A 21,195-nucleotide genomic window follows, 5' to 3' on the forward strand; every position below is an offset into this window, starting at 1 on the left:
GTAATCTCCATGTTGATCCTGTCGTCCCCCCCATCCTCTGCTGTACCATATCCTCTGCCCTCTTCCCCATCGCTATCCAGTGCTCCCACTCTCTTCCTCCCCCCACTTTTACTATTTCTAGTCTCCGTGTCATCCTTGGGCCTCCAGCCGTCCTTCTGCCGCCCTCGTTGGTACCGGCAGTTCGTTTCACGGCAGGGGGATTGCTAACAAAGAATTAAGGGAGAACTGGAATAGCCATTTCGAACTTTTTAGTTCTTTTCAACCAGACATACCCTTCTGAGATTCGAACCTGGGCTGTCTGCATGTTAAAAAAACAAATAAACACGAACACCAGGAAAAATTTTAAACTAAAAACGTTTAATCTTTCGTCAGCCAACTATCGACATCATCAGGGCTTAAAACAGGTTGATGGGAGTCTCCTTTATAGTGTTGGTGAGTTTTTGCACACGGCTCCTGGACCTCATCATTGGTCCACTCAATAGTCCTAATTGGTTAGATTGTGTATTGGCTGCTTTCTTGATGTTATTTGAGGCTGCTGCTCCATTATTTGCTTCCCTTCCTCCACTCTCCCCCTTTGTGCGTGTGTTGTTATCTATCCCCCCACCACAGCCTCCTGAGATCCATATAATCCTTCCCCCCCTTTTTTGGCCATTCATTTCTTCCCTATGTATCCAGTTGTTCCCTCTCGCCCTGTTGGGCTGTGGGTTTGATGTTTTCTCCCCGTCTTTTCCTCCCATCGTCCTTCCCATACCTCCATAGCCATGTCCTGCGTATGTATCACCTCCTATGGTCTCCACCCCCTTCCTCCTCTTTGATGTTCATTTCATTTGCGTCGCTCTGATCATCGCACTGCAACCTTCGTCTTGATCCGTTTCTTTCACCTAATGCAGATTGTGTACGTTCCCTCCTCACGGGGGTGTTATTGCATTGTATGTTTGATCTTGTCCCCCTAAAGGACTATCTGTAAACACCACAGAAATGGAGGAATACCACCCACAACTTAACTACAAACTTATACTTGGAAAAAATCCTAGAGGCTACTGAGCTGATAAATTCCAGACTGAAAGATAAAGGCGCCACCTTAAAGCTACAAAATGCACCCCAGACTTCAACCGATGAACTTACAACTCAAAAGGCAACAGAAGAAGGAATTAACACTAAAGTGGACTTTAAAGAATACCAGCTACAACCTCCTCAGAACCCTGATACCCAAATCTTGATTTCATCTAAAAAAATCTGCAATTCTAACAGCAACAGAAACTGAAGAAAGCAACACTAAGACAGAAGATGCTGAAGACTTACATACACAATGCACTGAGAATTTAGATAACCCAGAAAACCAAACAACAACTACAACATTGAATATGACTTTTTATTTAAACCAACTAAAACCAGAAGAAGAAGAAGAAGAAGGCCAGCCTGAACTCACGACAAATATACTAAGCCAAATATGGAGACTCAAATTATTAGGCCAACAATCTAATGACTATGAAGGGACTAGCTTCCTTGAAAACTCGATAACTGGATCCCTTGATTCAAATGATAATGCAGGAATGAAGTGAGATCCTCCTGAGGATTTAAAGGCACTGCTATGGAAGCCTGTTTGGCACAAAAGGAAGGCCAGAGTTAGATTTTAAAAATGTTTTTTTTTATGTGACCTTTAATGGAAGAGCCTAAAATTTCACTTAATGGGCTAAGGAGATTCTAAAAGACATTAATTGATTTAATATTTAAGATTTAGACCTATAAAAAATAGTTACTAGAATAATAGTTTTGAATTATAATATAGAAGATGGATTCAGATGATAAAGGTTATTTCATTAGTAAGTGATGATATTAGGATGAGAAGTAGAATATGATTGTGAAATAAAGTAAGAATTTATCTGAATAAATAATAAGTGTATTTTAGATATGATAACTATTTTGTAATGAACTAAGGGAACCGTAGGCTATCCAAAACCTAAATACTATGGACATTAAACCAACTGGAATACTGTAACTGAAATCAGATAAAAGTTAAAAACAGGATATGGAGGCGTATAAGTAAAAAGATATTGATAAATGTTTCAGTTGATTGAGTTATAACTAGCAATGTATTGATTTGAATGTGATATAATAACCAAGGGAAACAGAGAGGAAATTTTTGATGATGTAACCTGACATATGTATGAAAGAGCTTGTTATTGGACTATGGATTATCCAATCACCATGTTGCTTCCTTAATACCTGGAGCTTTGTAGAATTGGAAAATTAATAAAACTTGTTTAAAAATAATAATAATAATAATTTTTCTTATAAAATTAGGAACTTGATAAGTAATCCCATATATTTTTATGAGGTACCAGTAGCCTGGTACTATATAGAAACCTGATAGTAAAAAAAACCTGTTAGAATTATTTTTAATTTATTTATTTTTTTGTAATTTTTTATTGATTTTCTAATATTACATTTAAATATTTGAAAGCAATGTGGCGGCTGGGTACAATAATTCTATTACACATAGATATCATTAGTACAGATCTCAAACTTTTACAATCCCCATTCCCTCTCTTTCTCCCTTAATATCTACTGTCTCATATTTTAACTAATACAATTCTTGTTCTATCAATCAAATAGAAAGTAACTTTCTAATATTTATCAATAATTTTAGTTGATATATATCTTAGTTGTTTTAACTTTCAGTCTTTAGACAATCAATGATCTAATCGATTTTTCTCAATTTTAATTTTCCATTAATCTTTAAATTTAATGCTTAATAATGATCATTTCCACAATTTAGATGACCGCAATTCCTTTATCACCATTCCTCCCAAAGTCAGGATACACATCTTATCTATATAAGTTCTCACCATCTACATCAACAAGTTAATAATGCAATAATAGTATTCTTATTTTCTAATAATTCTGAAGTACATTGAATTCTTAAATTTAATAACCAAAATTTCCTTTATTTCCACATTTAATACTTTCTCTCTCTTCCTCTTTATATCTACTGTCTCATATTTAGAACTAATAATTTTTCCCCTCTTACTGCTACATAAAGACATATTTATTACTTTCATCAATAAGGTTTTAACTTATATATTTCTTAATCATCTTTACACAATCTTTATGCGCAAGTCAATATTCCAATTAACTTATTAATATTTTAGCTTCTGATATTTTAGCTTCTTGTCTGGTTAAGTATATTCTATTTTAAGCTCTCATAATATCCATCTTATCTATTTAAGTATAGTCTATTTTAAATCTCATCTATAAATCAAAACCCCATTCTTTTTCAGTCTTATTCTAGTTTTTTTTCTTTCTTTGCCAAATCATCTTCCATGTCCTTGCTTTGAGGTCATCGAGCAGATCTCCTTGGGTTGTTATATCTATTATTTGACTTTGAAATAACCATCCAGTTGCCATTTTTAAAGAGGGCTAGCAGATCCAGCAGGTCTTTTCTTTGTCTTTCCATTTCCTGAACTGTTTATCTTCTCTTCCATCTGTTTTCCTTTTAGATCCTCAGGCTCCTTCTGCTTTAAATAGGAAGTCTTTGCCTCTTTCTCTTTTGTCAATTTCTTTTCTGTATTTTCCATTGTCTGTATTTGTTGAGCAGCTGAGTCTTCTGTCATGATATTTAATTGTTCCACTTTTTCTGTATTATACTGCATAGATGATTCTTTAGTTATAGTCATAATTTGCTTTTGCATGTCCAGGCTGTCTTCTTGTTTCTTATTTCATTACCAGCTGTAATTAAGGTTTGAAGAATCTCTTTCAACAGACAAAGAGTTTGGTCCTGCTCTTCTTCCATAAGGAAGATCCATTTCTGATCTTCCCCCATAATAGTATATTTAAACTAAAATACTTTTCATTCAAGAAATCCACTCAATAAAGAGCACAGCTGCACTTCTCAAGGTTACATGTATCTCTACTTTCTGGGCTGTCAGCCAAGTCTCTTTTACACAATAACAGATTGCAATATCAAGTTTAGCCACAAGATGTCTTTCCAAAGTTATTTTAATCTTTTCAGTTTTTTCCTCTATTTTAAAAGAAAAAACCCACATCTTCCATAAAAATAGGGAAGAAAAATGGAAGAAAAATAGGAAATAGAAAATAAAGAGTCTTTTAATCCACAAATTCTAAGAAATAGATTCCCAATTAGGATCCAGTTATCTTTTCACTGTTTTAAACTCCCCTGGATAGTCAGTCACCACTATGTCTGGAGGGAGGGCTGAAATCTCCCTTCCCTCTCCACAGGGGAGAAAGTACTTTAGCAGCTTGTGTAGGTACAGAAAGTAATTAGGATTTAAGAGAGGTAGTCCTCACCCAGTCCTTTCCATGCTGCTTTGAAGTTGCCAGATGGTGAGTGTGGCTTTGACTGTCTGTAGCCTAGTGATGAACCATATCTCTATGGCCGGTCTTTCGTCTGCCAGTTTGGAGGGATCGTCAGCTTCAGCTGGAGAGCTACCCTCCTTGCTGGTCGCCTCTACGGGGTGACTTTTGACCATTTTCAGGGTCCCCCAGTGATGCAAAACTGGACAGGGGAGACGGAATTTGTCTCCCAGGCGTCCATGGCGGCCGCGCGGCAAACCGGAAGTCAGATTTTTTAAAATTTAATCAACATGCTTTGTGAAGATAAATATGCAAAATTATTAAAACATTTTGTTATAAGTGTACCTGTCACAGTTTCCATTGGTGATACAACGCAAATGATTAGCACCTCCATCAGCACATGCTCTCAGAACTGCTGAAAAAAAGGATGTTGCTGTCAAAAGGCTGTCATCATAACCAAATAACAAATTTATAAACATACAAATATTATTTTGCAACATGTGAACTTCAAATATTTTCATTTTTTTTACATAGTAATAATAATAATAATAATAATAATAATAATAATAATAATAATAATAATAATAATAATAATAATAATAATAATAATAATATTAATAAAGTTGGAAGGGACCTTGGAGGTCATCTAGTCCAACCCCCTGCTCAGGCAGGAAACCCTATACCATTTCAGACAAATGGTTGTCCAGTCTCTTCTTAAAAACTTCCAGTGTTGGAGCATTCACCACTTCTGCAGGCAGGTTGTTTCACTTGGTAATGGTTCTAACTGTCAGGAAGTTTCTCCTTAGTTCTAGGTTGCTTCTCTTCTTGATTAGTTTCCATCTGTTGCTTCTTGTCCTGCCCTCAGGTGCCTTGGAAAATAGCTTGACTCCCTCTTCTTTGTGGCAGCCCCTGAGATATTGGAATACTGCTATCATGTCCCCCCTCGTCCTTCTCTTCATTAAACTAGACATACCCAATTCCAGCAGCCTTTTCTTATATGCTTTGGCCTCCAGTCCCCTGATAATCTTTGTTGCTCTTCTCTGTACTCTAGAGTCTCAACATCTTTTTTACATTGTGGTGACCAAAACTGAATGCAGTATTCCAAGTGTGGCCTTACTAAGACATTGTAAAGTGTTATTAATACTTCACATGATCTTGATTCTATCCCTCTGTTAATGCAGCCCAGCACTGTGTTGGCCTTTTTGGCAGCTGCAGCACACTGCTGGCTCCTATTTAAGTGATTGTCCACTAGGACTCCGAGGTCCCTCTCACAGTTACTACTATTGAGCAAGGTACCCCCTATACTATACCTGTACATTTGGTTTTTCTTGCCTAAATGTAGAACCTTACTTTTTTCACCATTGAATTTCATTTTGTTAGATAGCGCCCAGTGTTCAAGTCTGTCCACATCCTCCTGTATCCTAAGCCTGTCTTCTGGAGTGTTGGCTATTCCTAAGCCTGTCTTCTGGAGTGTTGGCTAGTAACTAATTGCTTCTGTTCCTGGTAGTTGAATTTAACTACCATTAAATATAACTTCATTGTTGTATCTTGTTTGACAGTTTTAGGCCTTTGAAAAATGTCTGCAACATCCATTAGGGTAGACTAATCACTGATACAAAATACTGTGATTAAATTATCCCCCTGCTAAAAAAATATCTGTTTTAATTCTAAACTCTTTTCTAGGAACAAATAAGTGAACTATGTCTCATATAAGTAGGCATTCAGAGCTGCAAGAGTTTCTTCCCAAACCCTTTTTCCTACTTGATCTTTCTACTGGACTTTCTCCTAAATTCTTTTCAAACTCACACTCCCAACTTTCTGCCTTAAAAGAACAGTGTATCACCTTGCCACTCTTTTTTGTAAATGCACCACACTGGAAGTTTTTAAGAAGAAACTGGACAGCCATTTGTCCAAAATGGTATAGGGTTTCCTGCCTGAGCAGGGGGTTGGACTAGATGACCTCCAAGGTCCCTTCCAACTTTATCATCATCATCATCATCATCATCATCATCATCATCATCATCATTATTATTATTATTATTATTATTACTAATATCAATACTATTTTAGACAAGAAAGCAGTAACTAACATTTAAGGTACCCAAGGTATTTTTTCATGATATTCACCATATTGTATTCAATTCTTGAAATTGAATTCCTTTTCTTATTGTCCCTGAACCCTTCTTTCTATTGGCCAAATTTCTAAGATTAACTGTCATTGTGAACCATCTGAATAGCAAACTCAAAATCAAGGAATCTTCAAGGCTTTGAAGTGCCATAAAAGATAAACTTTTTTGAATATACATCTCGGAACTGAAGAAGCAAGATCAGCTCTAGTTTTTCCATGCAAAAATCTGCCTAGTTAACAATAGCTTCCCTTAACCCCCACCCACCAGTTGTTCACGTTGCCCAATCATATCTCTTTGTTTTGTTATGAGAACAGTTCATTTCTCCATCAGACATCTGCGTTAGTGACCTTGCCATTCTTGTAGGCTCTCATGGTCTGTGGATGGCTTCATGGAATCCTGTTTCCTCCCTATGCTTTCCCCCCTTTCTATGCCAAGTTAAATAGTGATAGTAGTTAGCAGGCATCTTAGCGATTCAACCTTAATATTAACATTTCACCAACTGCAACTGAATATGCTGGGATTATGTTATAATTAATTAATAAATACATGCATAAATAAATGCATATAAAATTAGTCATTTACACTTTAGCTAATAGTTTTGTAATTTTGTAATTTGTTAATAGATGCTTAAAAATACACAGCCATAAAGAGCAGTAAGAATTTCTTTCTTTTTCAGAATAGGAAAAATAAAAATTTGCCAAAATGTTTTGGCAGTTTCATGACCTTTTCACATTGTTCAGCATTCTACCATTTAAACATTCTGCCATTAAGATTTTCATTTCTGTATTTAACGTATATTTAAATTATTAACCCTGGCTAAATACTCTTGAAAACTGTGCATTGTCCTCTACCTATATAATAATCATTCTTCCTTGATTTTTTTTTTTGAGATTGTTTTGGAAGGACTAGGCATAAATTTGGAAGCAGTTAAGCATCACTCATCAAGGGCAATTAAAATTTTCTTTTACATTAACAGGCTTTTCAAGTTATCTCCTGCATATTCACTCGTAGCATTTCAATCATTCTGCACTTAAAGTTATTTTAAAAATATACAAAGCACTGATCTTTAGTAGCAAATTAATGATTCACACCAACACAACCCATAGAAAGATGTTTTCAGTTATGTGTAAAGCAATTATATGACAAGCAAAGGGGAATCAGTAACTTCTACAAGCTATGGAACAAAGTACAATCTTATTATTTAACTGATAAATATATAAAGATGTTTGCATCATTTAACATTGCTGTTGGAATAATAGTTTTAAATTTCAAATGCAAATGCACAAAAATGATCTAGGGAGAAAAGAACAATCAAATGCTAAAAGTGTTTTTTTTTTTTAGAGTTGCAAGAATGAAATAACATCATGGTATTGATAATGAGCTTAATAGTAGCTCTGCCAATGTCTAAGAACATTGTAATACTTCATAATGTGCATGATTACTGCTCAGCACAATACTGTAGCAACTTACAACTATACTTGAAGAAAGTGAAATGTTAAATCTCTAATTTGTTTTCACACTTGGAGATTAAATTAAATTAAAGGGAAAAAACTCCATTCCACCATTTTCTATAGGTAAATCAGACATAACTGTCACAAAATTTGAGATATTGCAGAAACAGAAAGCATATTCATTTACTTAAACTAAAAAATGGAATATAATAAAATTATAATTTGAAATACCAAGTTAGATTAATCCCCAAATATCCTATATTATAGTAGCTTATTTGGATGAGTCAAGTTACAGCATTGTATCTACAAAGAAACACAGCAACATGAAGCCACTCTTCTTAAACCTGAAGATACTGAGTTTCCCATTAACTATATATTGTGCAAAAAAAAAGTTTTTAACAATGAAATGACAGTTTGTTTTTAGAAATACTGAAAAAATGAAGTACATATTATTAGCTATTAACTGGGATTATGTCATCTGTATGTTTAATATAGATGTACCTTCACAGGACCTGAGTAAACAGTCTAGACCAAGGGTTCCCAACTGGGGGTGGGAGATGATATTCCAGGGGGTGCGAAAACTTGGATTTAGAAGTTTTAAAACTATAGTGTATCTGCATAATTCATTATTTCAAACTTTTGTAAGGGGTACGAGAATATATCAGAAGCATTCTAGGGGTGCAAGGCACAGAAAAGTTTGGGAACCGCTGGTCTAGACTGAACCAACAAAATGAGAAACTTCAATCCCCCCCAAAAAAGGGCTGTATCCAACCTGAGCATAGTAAGAAACAGAGGAAAAAGCAAGGGGTCTAGAGACAACTCTAGTCATTCTCAGACTCAAACAATAAAATGGGGAAACCCAATTAAAAGAAGAAGACTGCAACCAAACTGAACATAATAAGGAACAATTAACTAAAACAGAAAATGAACTTTTAGAGATAGACTGTTGGTGACAGGTCACTCATAGAAGGAAAAAAAATCTACAACAACAAACCTATCTAAGCAGCAAAGTCCAAAAACAAAATTTCATTTTTTCCACCTTTGTCCCAAAGCAGTTTCCAAGTAAAAACAAAATTAATTTTATTCTTTTGTTTAATTAGAACATTCAATTTTGCCATCTCTGCTAACTCTTTCAAATTTTACAGCCATTCGTCCATTGTGGGAATCAAAGTTGAAAAGGGTGGTGCCTTATTTGGCTGCAGCTGCATTGGCTCTTGATGGTGAAAAGTTTTTAGAGGGATATAAGGGATTCATGGATTGGAAGGTTTTGATGTGTTTGCGCAAGGTAGTCTGACTAAGTTATGACTATCAGTCTTTACTGGCATGGTGAGTTTTTAGCTATTTTGGAACTGTTGGTGAGACCATTAAAACTCATTTGTGTTGTTTGGAATTGTACTGCCAGCAGCAAGTTCTAACTGCTGACACAGCGATGGGTTCTCTTACCAAGGCTGTTTTCAAAGGAGACAGAGATGGAGAAGTCCTGAGGTTTATGGAGTGAACGAACTGGATGTGACTGTTGGCAGGTCCAGAAAAGGGGAGCGGGGTTTTTAGAGCAGCAGGGAGGAAAAAGTGGAAGAGTTGTGATCGAAAAAGAAGAAAAAGAAAACAATGAGTGGTTGTCATGCAGGGATACCAGCTAAATTGAGGGCTAATCCATATGGTGCACCACTCCCAGCTGTCTTGTTTGTTAACATTTGCTCCTTAGAGACTAAGATGGATGATTTGAATCTTGAACTAACCACAAACAGGGAGATGAGAGACTGCTATGTTATAACCTTGACAGAGACATGGTTAAAGTCATCTATTCTGGACAATGCATCAGTATGATGGATTTTACAACATTTCAGCTGGACAGGAACTGTATTCTGAGTGGAAAATCCAGTGGTGGGGTGTATTTATATTAATGAGAGATGGATTTGTATTTATATTAATGAGAGATGGTGTACTAATGTTAAGGTAATCTTCAGTTAGTGCTCTCCTGATGTCGAGTGCTTGACTGTTAAATGTAGACCTTTTTATTTGCTAAGAGAATTTACTGATATTCTAAGCATAGCTGTGTATATTCCCCCCATGGCCAACAAAACCCTGAGTGCTCTTTATTGCACTATCAATGACTGCAAACTATCCATTTGGAGGGGATTTTCATTGTGGTAGGGAATTTTAATCAGAATTTTCATCAATACGTGGATTTTGCTACTAGAGGTGTGAATACTCTGGATTTAGCTTACTCTAACATTGAGAAAGCATTTAAGGCTGCCCCTTGTCCTCATTTTGGCTCTCCAGATCATCTCTCTGTGATGCTTAGGCCAATGAATTAGAGAAACACCAACTATTAAATACGTGAATGTGGCCAGGAGGAGCTTTGGAAGCTCTACAAGTTTGTTTTGGGTGCACAAATTGGAACATATTTAAAGAGGCTGCAATGTATGATCAATATGCTAATGTGAAGGAGTATGTGTCTACTATGTCTGCTTATATTCAAAAGATTATGGAGGATGTCACTGTTTTTAAGACTATTGTTATGTGGGCAAATGAGAAACCTTGGATGTCTCGAAAGGTATACTATATGTGATGTTGAAAGTGACAAATGCCACTTTTAAATCAGGATATGTGGCAGCACTTACTATAGCAAGAGCTGATTTGAAACTTGCTATAAGAAGAGCAAAGTAGGCCTATAGTCAGAAATTTCAGAACTTTTTTCAAGATCCTATGGACCCTAGACGCATGTGGAAAGGTATCCAAGTTATCACTGCTTACTGTATAAGGCAACTTTCCTGACATGTAAGAGTGACATAGGTTTTCTAAGTAAGTTTTTTGGATGATTTGAAGCCTCAAATAATGTTCCAGCAAGAAAGGCTGTTTCCCTTCCTGACAAACAGGTGCTTAAGCTTAATACAACTGTTTTGAAATCTTGCAAAAGTCAACACATGAAAGGCCGCAGGACCTGATAATATCCTTGGGCGAGTATTTAAGGAATGTGCTGACCAGCTGGCCTCTGTTTTTGCAGATACCTTCAATCTTTCATTGCATCATGCCATGGTTCCATCATGTTTTAAGACTGCAATCATTGTCCCAGTCCCCCCAAAATCTATAATTACATGCCTTAATGATTACCGTTTAGTAGCACTCACTTCCATTATGATGAAGTATTTTGAGAGACAGGTAAAGGACTATATTGTTTCATGCCTCCCCCCTACATTTGATTCATTACCGTTTACTTATCAGAAGAACCGCTCTATAGACATTGCAATTTGTTGTGTGCTTTGTTTCAGTTTGGCGCATCTGGAGGGGAAGAATATTCACATGCAAATGCTGTTTGTTGATTTTAGTTCAGCACTGAACAGTATCATTCCTCAGCATTTGATGAACAAACTGGGCCTATTAGGTTTTAATTCTTCCTTATGTAACTGGATACTTGATTTCCTTATCGATAGGCCCCAGTTTGTGCGAGTTGGAAGAAGTTTTCAATTCCATCTTTTTGAGTACGGGTTCCCACAGAGCTGTGTTTCGAGTCAGTTACTATTCACCTGCTATGCTAAGTATGCTACAAATCATATTGTGAAGTATATGGATGACATGGTAATGGTGGGTCTTATGTGGGAGGATAACAAAGATTCTTATAGGGAAGAAGTAAAGGCTTTGGTGGACTGATGCAATAAAAATAACTTGGTTTTAAATGTGAACTTCTGGTTTGCATCATGGTGTCGTAGCTGAAGGAAAGCGGGGCTCTGCTTCCCACAGCTGATTTTGCCTTGCCAGGGGGCTCTAAATGGGCCTAAAGTCACCCCAGAGAGGTGATGAAGAAGGAGAGGACTCTCGTAGATCACGAGCCGGGCGGTGTTCCTGCCGCCGCCGCCGCCGCCCAGCTCGTTCCCGCCGCCGCCGCCCAGCTCATTGCCGCCACGGCCGCCGCCGCCCAGCTCGTTCCCGGCGTGTTCCTGCCGCCGCCGCCCAGCTCGTTCCCGGCCTGTGATGCTCCAGGTACGGCCCTCCCCCCTTCCGTTCCCTGCGGCGCTGCGTGTCGAGGCCGGGACGGAATACCCCGGGCCGCTGCAGCCAAGCGCGAGGGGGAACGCCAGACGGCCAGGGAGGAACAGCCAACTGCCGGCAACCAGCCGGAACTGCTGGGGCCGGCCCGTATTGAAGAATACGGCCGAATTTACCTGGGCTGGCCGAGAAAGGCGCACCTCCAGCCTTCCCTGCAACCGGGAGAAGCCCCCTCCCTTTTGCAAGATCGCCCCCTCCCCGCTTTTGGGGTGGGGGAGAATTGAGAGAGAGAGAGACAAACACACACACACACACAAAGAGGAGAGGGGAGCCGGCCGGCCCACCCGTTTCCCCCTTTCCCTGCGCGAGCGTGTGTGGATTTCCCCTTTTTTTCTGCCCGCCTCTCTCGCCCGCCCGGTTCCAGCTTCTCACTATCCAGGCGTTTCTGCAAAGCGGTCGAGGGAGGGGGGGCGGTTGGTGGGAAAAGAAATGATGGAGCAGCGGCCAAGGGTTTATAAAGCAAGCGGCAGAGTCCTGCAGCTCAGAGGCGACGCGGGGGGAGGGAATCGGAGCAAACCGAGGAAGGAGGCGCTGCTGCTGCTGTTCCTGCTGCCGCCGCCGCCGCCAGCCGAGGAATAATACGGTAAATAAATACGAGCGTAGGGGATCCGCGCGTGAACGAAGCCCCACTCCCCCGCCTTTTGCTTTCGCTCCCGAGCCGGCGCTTTTGAAAAGGGCTTGACTCCAGCCTGGGATTCGAAGCGGGAGACGACGACGCTGCTGCTGCCGCCCGCGCTGCTGTGGACTTACAATATCCGAGCAAAAGACTTTGCAAAAGACCACCCCGCCAAGGGGGAAAGGCGCGCAGTTGGGCACCGTCTTTCTTCGGCGTCTCTTTAAACGGTGCTCGGATATTGTAAGTCCACAAAGAACTGGGGAAAAATATTGACTCGAGTATAAGCCTAGGGGGGCATTTTTCAGCTCAAAAAATGGGCTGAAAAACTCGGCTTATACTTGAGTATATACGGTAATTATGCATATAACAGAAAGAGTGCTGAGGAAATTTATTGAAAAATAATTATTAATGCATATGTAGGAAAAAGATGTTGCAAACATATAGTCCAAAATAACAAGGAATAATTACGACTAAAACAGGTACAGGAAATGTAAAGCAATTTCCATGGAAATAAAACATTATTTTAGAAGAGGCTAGTGACTGAGATGGCACAAATTACACATTCTGGGGATTTTATTGAAATTCAGGGAAAAGAAACTCCAGCATTCTAGTTCTTTAAAATTCAAACTGTGATAAAGCAGACTCCAGATAACAGCAATGCATAATCTCAAGCACAACTAATTGTACTCTACATCATTGTGATTATTTTTGCTCTCTCCTTATCTATTATCTGATGAGAGAAGAAAGCCATTTGTCTCCTAAACTCAAAAAGCCATTTCTTTCCTAATATGAAGATGTCAATACTATATAAAAAGCTCGAATAGCATTCTTCAAAATGAAAAAGGTCTTCTGCAGTCACGACATAAGCCTAAGACTGAAAATCAGGCTTGACAGATGCTATATTTTTTCTATCCTGCTCTATGGAGTAGAGAGTTGGTCTCTGACAGAAGGCCACCTGAAGAGACTAGAAGCATTTGAAATGTGGATTTACAGGCGGCCGTTACGTATAACCTGGGTTGACAAGATCAGAAATAAGGAGGTGATAAGCCGCCTGGGATAGCCAAGGGAAATCATCAAAACAATTAAAAAATGAAAATTAGAATATTTCGGACATGTGATGCGACACCCAGAAAATATGGCATACTCCATTTAATCCTCCAGGGAAAGACTGAAGGCAAACGAGGTCCAGGCAGAAGAAGAACATCATGGCTTCAAAATCTAAGGGACTGGTTTGGACAAAACTCAGCAGCATTTTTTTGTGCGGCTGCTGATAAAAACAGGATTGCCAACATGATCGCCAACGCCTGATAATGGATATGGCACAACAACAACAACAAGAAGAAGAGCCTATAGACACAGAGACATTCAGAGACATACAGATACATAAGAAAAAGGTTAGAATACAGTATATGTGTCATGGTTCCGATAGATGAAACCAATTAAAAGAACTTCAAGGCACAAATTTCTTCCTTAAAGAACATTTTATTCAGGAAACAAAGTATCGGCACTTACATAGTTGAACCCAAGACTAAAGTTCCCTCCCCCTGCTACAAAGTAACAAGTTGCAATTCTCACCCCAGAAAAGCTGTCATAAATCACATTTACCAATTATTCCAAAACGCAGGCTCTCCTCCCAACTTTTCAACCCAAAACTTTTTCTAACATTGACCTTGATTCTCACACAGCATTAACCTTGTGAACTCTCAAGCTTCCTCCTTCCGTTATATATTCAAGATGGACAGTATTTAATATTTATTTGCTATGTATATGTAGGGGTGTGGGTCTATACATATGTTGTATAGACCCACACATAGTATGTTTTAGGTGTGTGTCATGTATGTGTTTCATTTTGAGAGCGGGCAACTAAATTTCATTTTTGATGTGTGCCATTGTGCCCACAGTAAAAAAAATGACAATAAAGGTTATCTTATCTTATGGCTAACTGAAACAGCTCAAGCATTCCCCCTCCCCCCTTCTCTATCTGTAAATACCAAACAACAGAAAAAAAACATAATTAGAGCAAAAGGTAAAATGGCTACAGTTACTCAGTTATCACAGTGCTGACAATATGTATATTGCACAATTTTTCATTCTAACTACATTCTTATTTTTTAGTCAAGGAAGGACATTCAGAAATAGATATCAACATTTTTGTCTCTCAAGTGTTCTGGCAAGTAATCTTTTTCTAATCTATAGGCTTTGAACTAACTTTGTGCCAACTTTCTCATTGTGATTTCCAGTTTTTCATCCCCTTTTGGTCTTTAACAAACTTAATAATAATAATAATAAAGTTGGAAGGGACCTTGGAGGTCATCTGGTCCAACCCCCTGCTCGGGCAGGAAACCCTACACCATTTCGGACAGATGGCTGTCCAGTCTCTTCTTAAAAACTTCCAGTGTTGGAGCATTCACCGCTTCTGGAGGCAGTTTGTTCCATTGGTTAATTGTTCTAACTGTCAGGAAGTTTCTCCTTAGTTCTAGGTTGCTTCTCTCCTTGATTAGTTTCCACCCGTTGCTTCTTGTCCTGCCTTCAGTCACTTTGGAAAATAGCTTGACTCCCTCTTCTTTGTGGCAGCCCCTGAGATATTGGAACACTGCTATCATGTCCTTCCTCATCCTTCTCTTCGTTAAACTAAACATACCCAATTCCAGCAACCGTTCCTCATATGTTCTAGCCTCCAGTCCTCTAATAATCTTTGTTGCTCTTCTCTGTACTCTTTCTAGAGTCTCAGCATCTTTTTTACATCGTGGTGACCAAAACTGGATGCAGTATTCCAAGTGTGGCCTTACCAAGGCATTGTAAAGTGGTATTAATACTTCACGTAATCTTGATTCTATCCCTCTGTTAATGCAGCCCAGCACTGAGTTGGCTTTTTTGGCAGCTGCAGCACACTGCTGGCTCTTATTTAAGTGATTGTCCACTAGGACTCCGAGATCCCTCTCACAGTTACTACTATTGAGCAAGGTACCCCCTATACTATACCTGTACATTTGGTTTTTCTTGCGTAAATGTAGAACCTTGCTTTTTTCACCATTGAATTTCATTTTGTTATATAGCGCCCAGTATTCAAGTCTGTCCAGGTCCTCCTGTATCTTAAGCCTGTCTTCTGGAGTGTTGGCTATTCCTGCCACTTGGTGTCATCTGCAAATTTGATGAGTTCCCCATCTATCCCCTCGTCCAAATTGTTGATGAAGATGTTGAAGAGCACTGGGCCTAGAATAGAGCCCTGGGGCACCCCACTACACACGTCCCTCCATGTAGATGCAGTTCCATTAAGGACCACACGCTGAGTACGGCCGGTCAGCCAGCTACAAATCCATCTGGTGGTGATGCTGTCTAACCCACTTTTTTCTATCTTATCGAGTAGTAGGTTGTGATCTACTTTATCAAATGCCTTATTGAAGTCCAAGTAAATTATATCCACAGCATTCCTCTGATCCACTAATTTTGTCACTTGGTCAAAGAATGCAATAAGGTTTGTCTGGCATGATCTTCAAATGGTGCTCAACAACACTCTTTAGGAGTATAAAGAAAGCCCAGTTAAAGTCAGGTTTACCAATCCATACTGGTCTTTATTAAAATCAGTAACTCATATTCAATAAGCCTGAGTGTCTACTGCATTTTAGTTATACCATTTTCCAAACCTTGATTCTAATTCAGATATTTTTTTAAGACTTCTCCCTTAATATCATCACAATTCAATAATCACTCCTGTGAAATAAGGTTTCCTATGGTAATCTAGATTTGCTGATATCTAATTATCAGCAAAGCTAGCACAAACTGCCCCCAAAATATGACCCTATTGTGTTACAAATTGAAGCCTTGATTCACAAGATTCACCAAAATTCCTTAGCTTTGGATATCAGAGACATACCAGGGATTGGAATTAAATTAAAATTAACAATGAGGAAATCATTTGAGGAAACTGAAGTGAGAGATTATTAAGAATACTTTGGAGATTTGTGTGGGAATGATAGTGATATTTTGAAATATTAAAGTAAAATGAAGAAAAAACAATGATGAAAAGGTACACATGCCTGCTGTCAGGATGTCTGAAACTGACAAGTTTGCAAGTGTATCTGAAGGTGTATCTGAAGGTGTATCTGAAGAAATATTAAAACACGAACAGGCTGTGCAACTTTTTAAATAGGCATTTGAAGTCTGCATCCTTGCAGGCAGGAAATTGGAAAAAATGCAATAGTTGTTCCTCTATACAAAGAAAAAAGTAGCAAAAATGAATGCCTATACTATATTGGAACTTTAGTTTTCATGTACATGGAAAAGTTTTTGAAGGATTAGATTGAAATTTGAAAAGTACAGGGTGGCTTGATGCTTTCATACATATATTATACATAATGCACCATAGTAAATACAGATACTTAACAGTATGGTTTATAAAGTTAACACTAATAGATACTGTAAATTTAGTGGAGTACAAAGTAGGGGCAATTCAAAAATTAAATTAAATATTTATATATATTGTTCTTAGGGGTGTGTTTTCTTATCTTTTTTCTATTTTCTCTATTTGTAACAATAAAAAATGATAGTGTAAATTTCGCTATTAAGGTCAAAAATATATTCTCTTTTATATCATGAAAATAATTCAATGTACTGTGCTAGTATTAATCTCACATTGAGCATTAATTGTATAACCTAGTAATTATCTGTCTATGTATAGATACTTCTTTTTGGAGGGGAGGGCGAAATATATCTTTTTTAAATTAAAAAAGATTAATTATAGAGTAAAGCAAAGATGCATGATGTCTTTTTCGCTATTTAATGTATTTATGGGTAAATTTATAAAAGTGATTGTGATGTTTTTATAGGTTTGCTGGTTGAAGACGTTTCTTTTCCCTTATCTAATTAATTTTATATACTTTCATATTTCTTTTTTTAAAAAGTTGTTATTGATTTTTTCATACAGTTCAGTAGTACTTGTTCAACAAACGTGATGTCTTAGTTCATCATTCACTAATACAAATTTAATTCCTAATCCTTTATTCTTTTCTCCAGCCATTGATAAAATAAGTCCCAAGTTTGATAGTATTTTGTTTCTTCTTTTTCTTTCAACCTCAAAGTAAGTCTGTCCATTTCCACACTTTCTAGTGTTTTTTTTTAATTATTTCTTCCTCTGGTGGTATTTCTTCATTTTTCCAATATTGTGTGAATATGATTCTTGCTGCTGTTATCACATGTAGAATCAAGTATATACTTTTTAATCAATATTTTCTGGCATTATACCTAATAAAAAAAAGTTCAGGTTTAAAATCTACATGTTTTCCCAACATCTTTTATAGCCAAGTATGTAATTTTGTCCAATACCTCTTTGCTTTAACACATGTCCACCATGCATGATAATAAGTACCTGACTTGTGTTTACATTTCCAACATCTATCTGACATATTTTTAAACATTTTTTGCTAATCTTGCTGGTGGCAAGTGCCATCTATGAAACATTTTATATAGATTTTCTTTGTAGGAAGCTGACATTGTCAATTTATACTTTCTTTCCCACAAGTTTTGCCATTTTTCTAAATCTGTATTATATCCAAAATTCTTTGCCCATGTTATCATTGTTTCTTTAACTTATTCATTTTCCATTTTCAAATTCAATAAAAAGTTATATATTTTCTTAATTAATTTCTCATCAGAGATTAATAATGTCTGATCAAACAAAGTCTGCTCTTAATAAAAATCCATAAAATTTAACATCTTTATTGTATCTAACTTGCATTTGTAAATATGCCCACCATGATAGATCAATACCCTGATTTTCCATCTCTTGTTTAGATTTTAAATTCCCTTCATAATTTAGAATATCTTTATATGTCCATATTTTCTCAAAACTGACTAAAGTTGGATACATAAATGTTTCCATTGTTGAAAGCCATCCTGAAATTTTCAAGTATATTTTACATTTTATTTTTCCCATTTTAGTAATAAAGTGTTTCTAATATAGTGGTTTTGAAAATATTTATGAGTTTTATTTTTCCCATACCATAAGAAAGCGTGCAAACCAAGCTGTAAATCATGTCCCTCCAAATACAACAACCTTTTATTTCTAAGAGTTATCCATTCTTTTACCCATTGTTAGTACAGATGTATATAAAACTCACTCTGGCAAGGTAAAACCTCCATTTTCCTTAGCTTCTTGTAACATTTTTCAATTTGATTCTAGCTTTCTTTCCTTGCCAAATAAATTTCAAAATTAATGAAATTAAATCTTCAAAAAAAATTATCCAGTTTTATAGGAATTGTTTGGAATAAAAACAATATTTTTGGTAATATATTCATTTTCATCGTAGGATTCTTCCTAAAACCGATAGATGCAAGTTTACCCATTTTTCCAGGTCCAGTTTTATTTGATTCAGTAATTTTATATAGTTATCTTCTTTTATCGCTGAACATCTTGCTGTTAGATATATTCCCAAGTATTTAACCTTTTTACCTATTTGTAATTTTATTTTTTCTGACTTTTTTTGTTTATCTTCAGTCCTGCTATCTTTCCAAACTGTTCTATCTTTTCCAATAATTTAGGGATCATCTCTAAATGTTCTTAAAGGATGAATACCAAGGTTGAATATAAATACTAAAGGATGAATACCAAGTCATTTGCAAATGCTTGTGGTTTATAAGTTTCACCTTTTATTTCTAGTCTTTTAATTTCTGTGTCCAGTCTAATATTTCTATTTAAAACTTGCAAAGTTAGGATAAATAACAATGGAGATTGTGGACATCCTTGTTTTGTGCCTTTTCTTATATCAAAGTTCTCTATATAATCTCCATTTACAATCACTTTTGCTGTTTGTTTGTTTGTTTGTGGTATATAGTTTCAATCATATTTATGAAGTTTTGTCCAAAGTCCATTATTTTTAGTTGTCGAGTCACAAATTGCCAGGAAACATTATCAAATGCCTTTTGAGTATCTAGAAATACTAGTGCCAATTGTTTCCCTGGATGCATTTCATAATATTCCAATATGTCCATTATAACTCTTAATTATTTTTTATTTGTCTCTTTGGTAGAAATTCATTTTGATCTGGATGTATAAATTCAGTTAAAAATCTTTTCAGTCTCTCTGCTATTATTGAAGTAAAAATTTTATAGTCCATATTTAGTGATGATATCGGTTTGTAATTTTTTATCTGTGTCAAATCTGAGTCTTCTTTTGGTATTAAAGTAATATTTGCTTCTGTCCATGTATTTGGGAGTTTAGCCTCCAACAAAAGTTCATTACACACATCTTTCAATGGTGCACGTAGTGTATCTATAGACATACAATTCTGCTTGTAGCCCATCTGGTCCCAATTTTTTTTTCATTTTTTTGGCTTCTTATAGCCTTTGTCAATTCCATCAGTTATTTTTTCATTTAACATAGTTTTGAAGTTTTCTGAGACTTTTGGTAAATTATTTTTTCCATATATTGACTCATTTTCTCCCATGAAATTTCTTCTATATCATAGTTTCTCATAATATTCTTTAATTATCTTTTTATTTCTTCATTTTTAAATTGTAAACAGTCTTTTTCGTCTACTAAATTGTTTATAAGTTTTTTCTCCTTCTGTTTTTAAAGTTTTTAGGCTAGCCATCTTCCTGGTTTATTTGCATTTTCAAAAAAGTTTTGTTTTGCTCTTTTGATTTGCTGTGCCAATTTTTCTGATTCCATTAAATTTAATTTATGTTTTATTATTTCCATTTGTCTTTTCAGTATTTTCTTTTGTGGATTTATTTGTAGTTCTAATTCTAGTTTTTTTAATTCTTCCCTTAACAATATATGTTGTTGTCTTTTTTCTTTCTTTCTTTTTTTTGCCATATATGTTATAGCTACACCTCTAAAATATGCTTTGATTGTATCCCATACATTTTGTAATGTTGTATCTTCTTTTTTATTTTCTTTAAAGAAAAGCTCCATTTCTTTTGTTGCTAATTCTATAAATTCTTTTTCTTTTAATAGGATTGATTCAAGATCCATCTTAGTTTTTTTTGTATTCCTTTCCACGTCATTTAATGTCCTGCATATTGGCTCTTAACTCAGGCATCATCCAAATCATGTCAATTCTGGACCAAGATTTATGGCTATTCGAATAGAATGTGTATTGTAGTTTTTCTGGATTAGTTTCTCTCCAAATATCTTGTACCCCAATTTCCTCTATCATGTTAGAAAAAGTCTTAAGCAATCTTTTTCTCCCTCTTTTTCCTGTTTTGCTACTTTTATAATCTAATGTCCCATCTACTATTGCATTAAAATATCCTATTAGGCAAATATTTCTACTATTTTTTAGGAAGATTTTGATAAAAATTCTTCTTGTTTATTGTTTGGTGCATATATTACTACCAGAAGTATTTGTTTTTGATGTAAAAATATTTCTACCATCATAATTCTTCCTTCTTCATCTGAATAAATAATTTTAGAGACTATTGTCTCTTTGATGTATACAGTTACTCTTCTTTTTTTGTTGTTGTGCTGATGCATAATAGGGTTTCCCAATATGGGGGTATTCCAAAAGTTTATAGTATTGTTTTTTATATGTGTCTCTTGCAAACAAATTATATCAATATTTAATTTCTTCAATTAAAGATTTTGTTTCTTTTTGATGGGGAATTCAGTCTATTTATGTTCACTGAAAAAAATCCATTT

At 36.3% G+C, this 21,195-nt stretch overlaps 1 protein-coding gene across 1 annotated transcript in view; it reads right to left on the reverse strand.

Annotated features, from left to right (window-relative positions):
- TPK1 (thiamin pyrophosphokinase 1) overlaps window positions 1–21,195 on the reverse strand; it is a gene marked incomplete at its 5' end in the record, with an annotated part of 353,835 nt that overhangs the window by 240,798 nt on the left and 91,842 nt on the right. Inside the window, 1 exon segment of the mRNA XM_015812800.1 lies at window positions 4,660–4,729. Coding sequence (XP_015668286.1) covers window positions 4,660–4,729 — 70 coding nt within the window.

This window comes from Protobothrops mucrosquamatus, unplaced genomic scaffold (genome assembly GCF_001527695.2).
Source record: "Protobothrops mucrosquamatus isolate PMUCROS unplaced genomic scaffold, P.Mucros_1.0 scaffold111, whole genome shotgun sequence".
In the NCBI taxonomy this organism is placed as follows: domain Eukaryota; kingdom Metazoa; phylum Chordata; class Lepidosauria; order Squamata; family Viperidae; genus Protobothrops; species Protobothrops mucrosquamatus.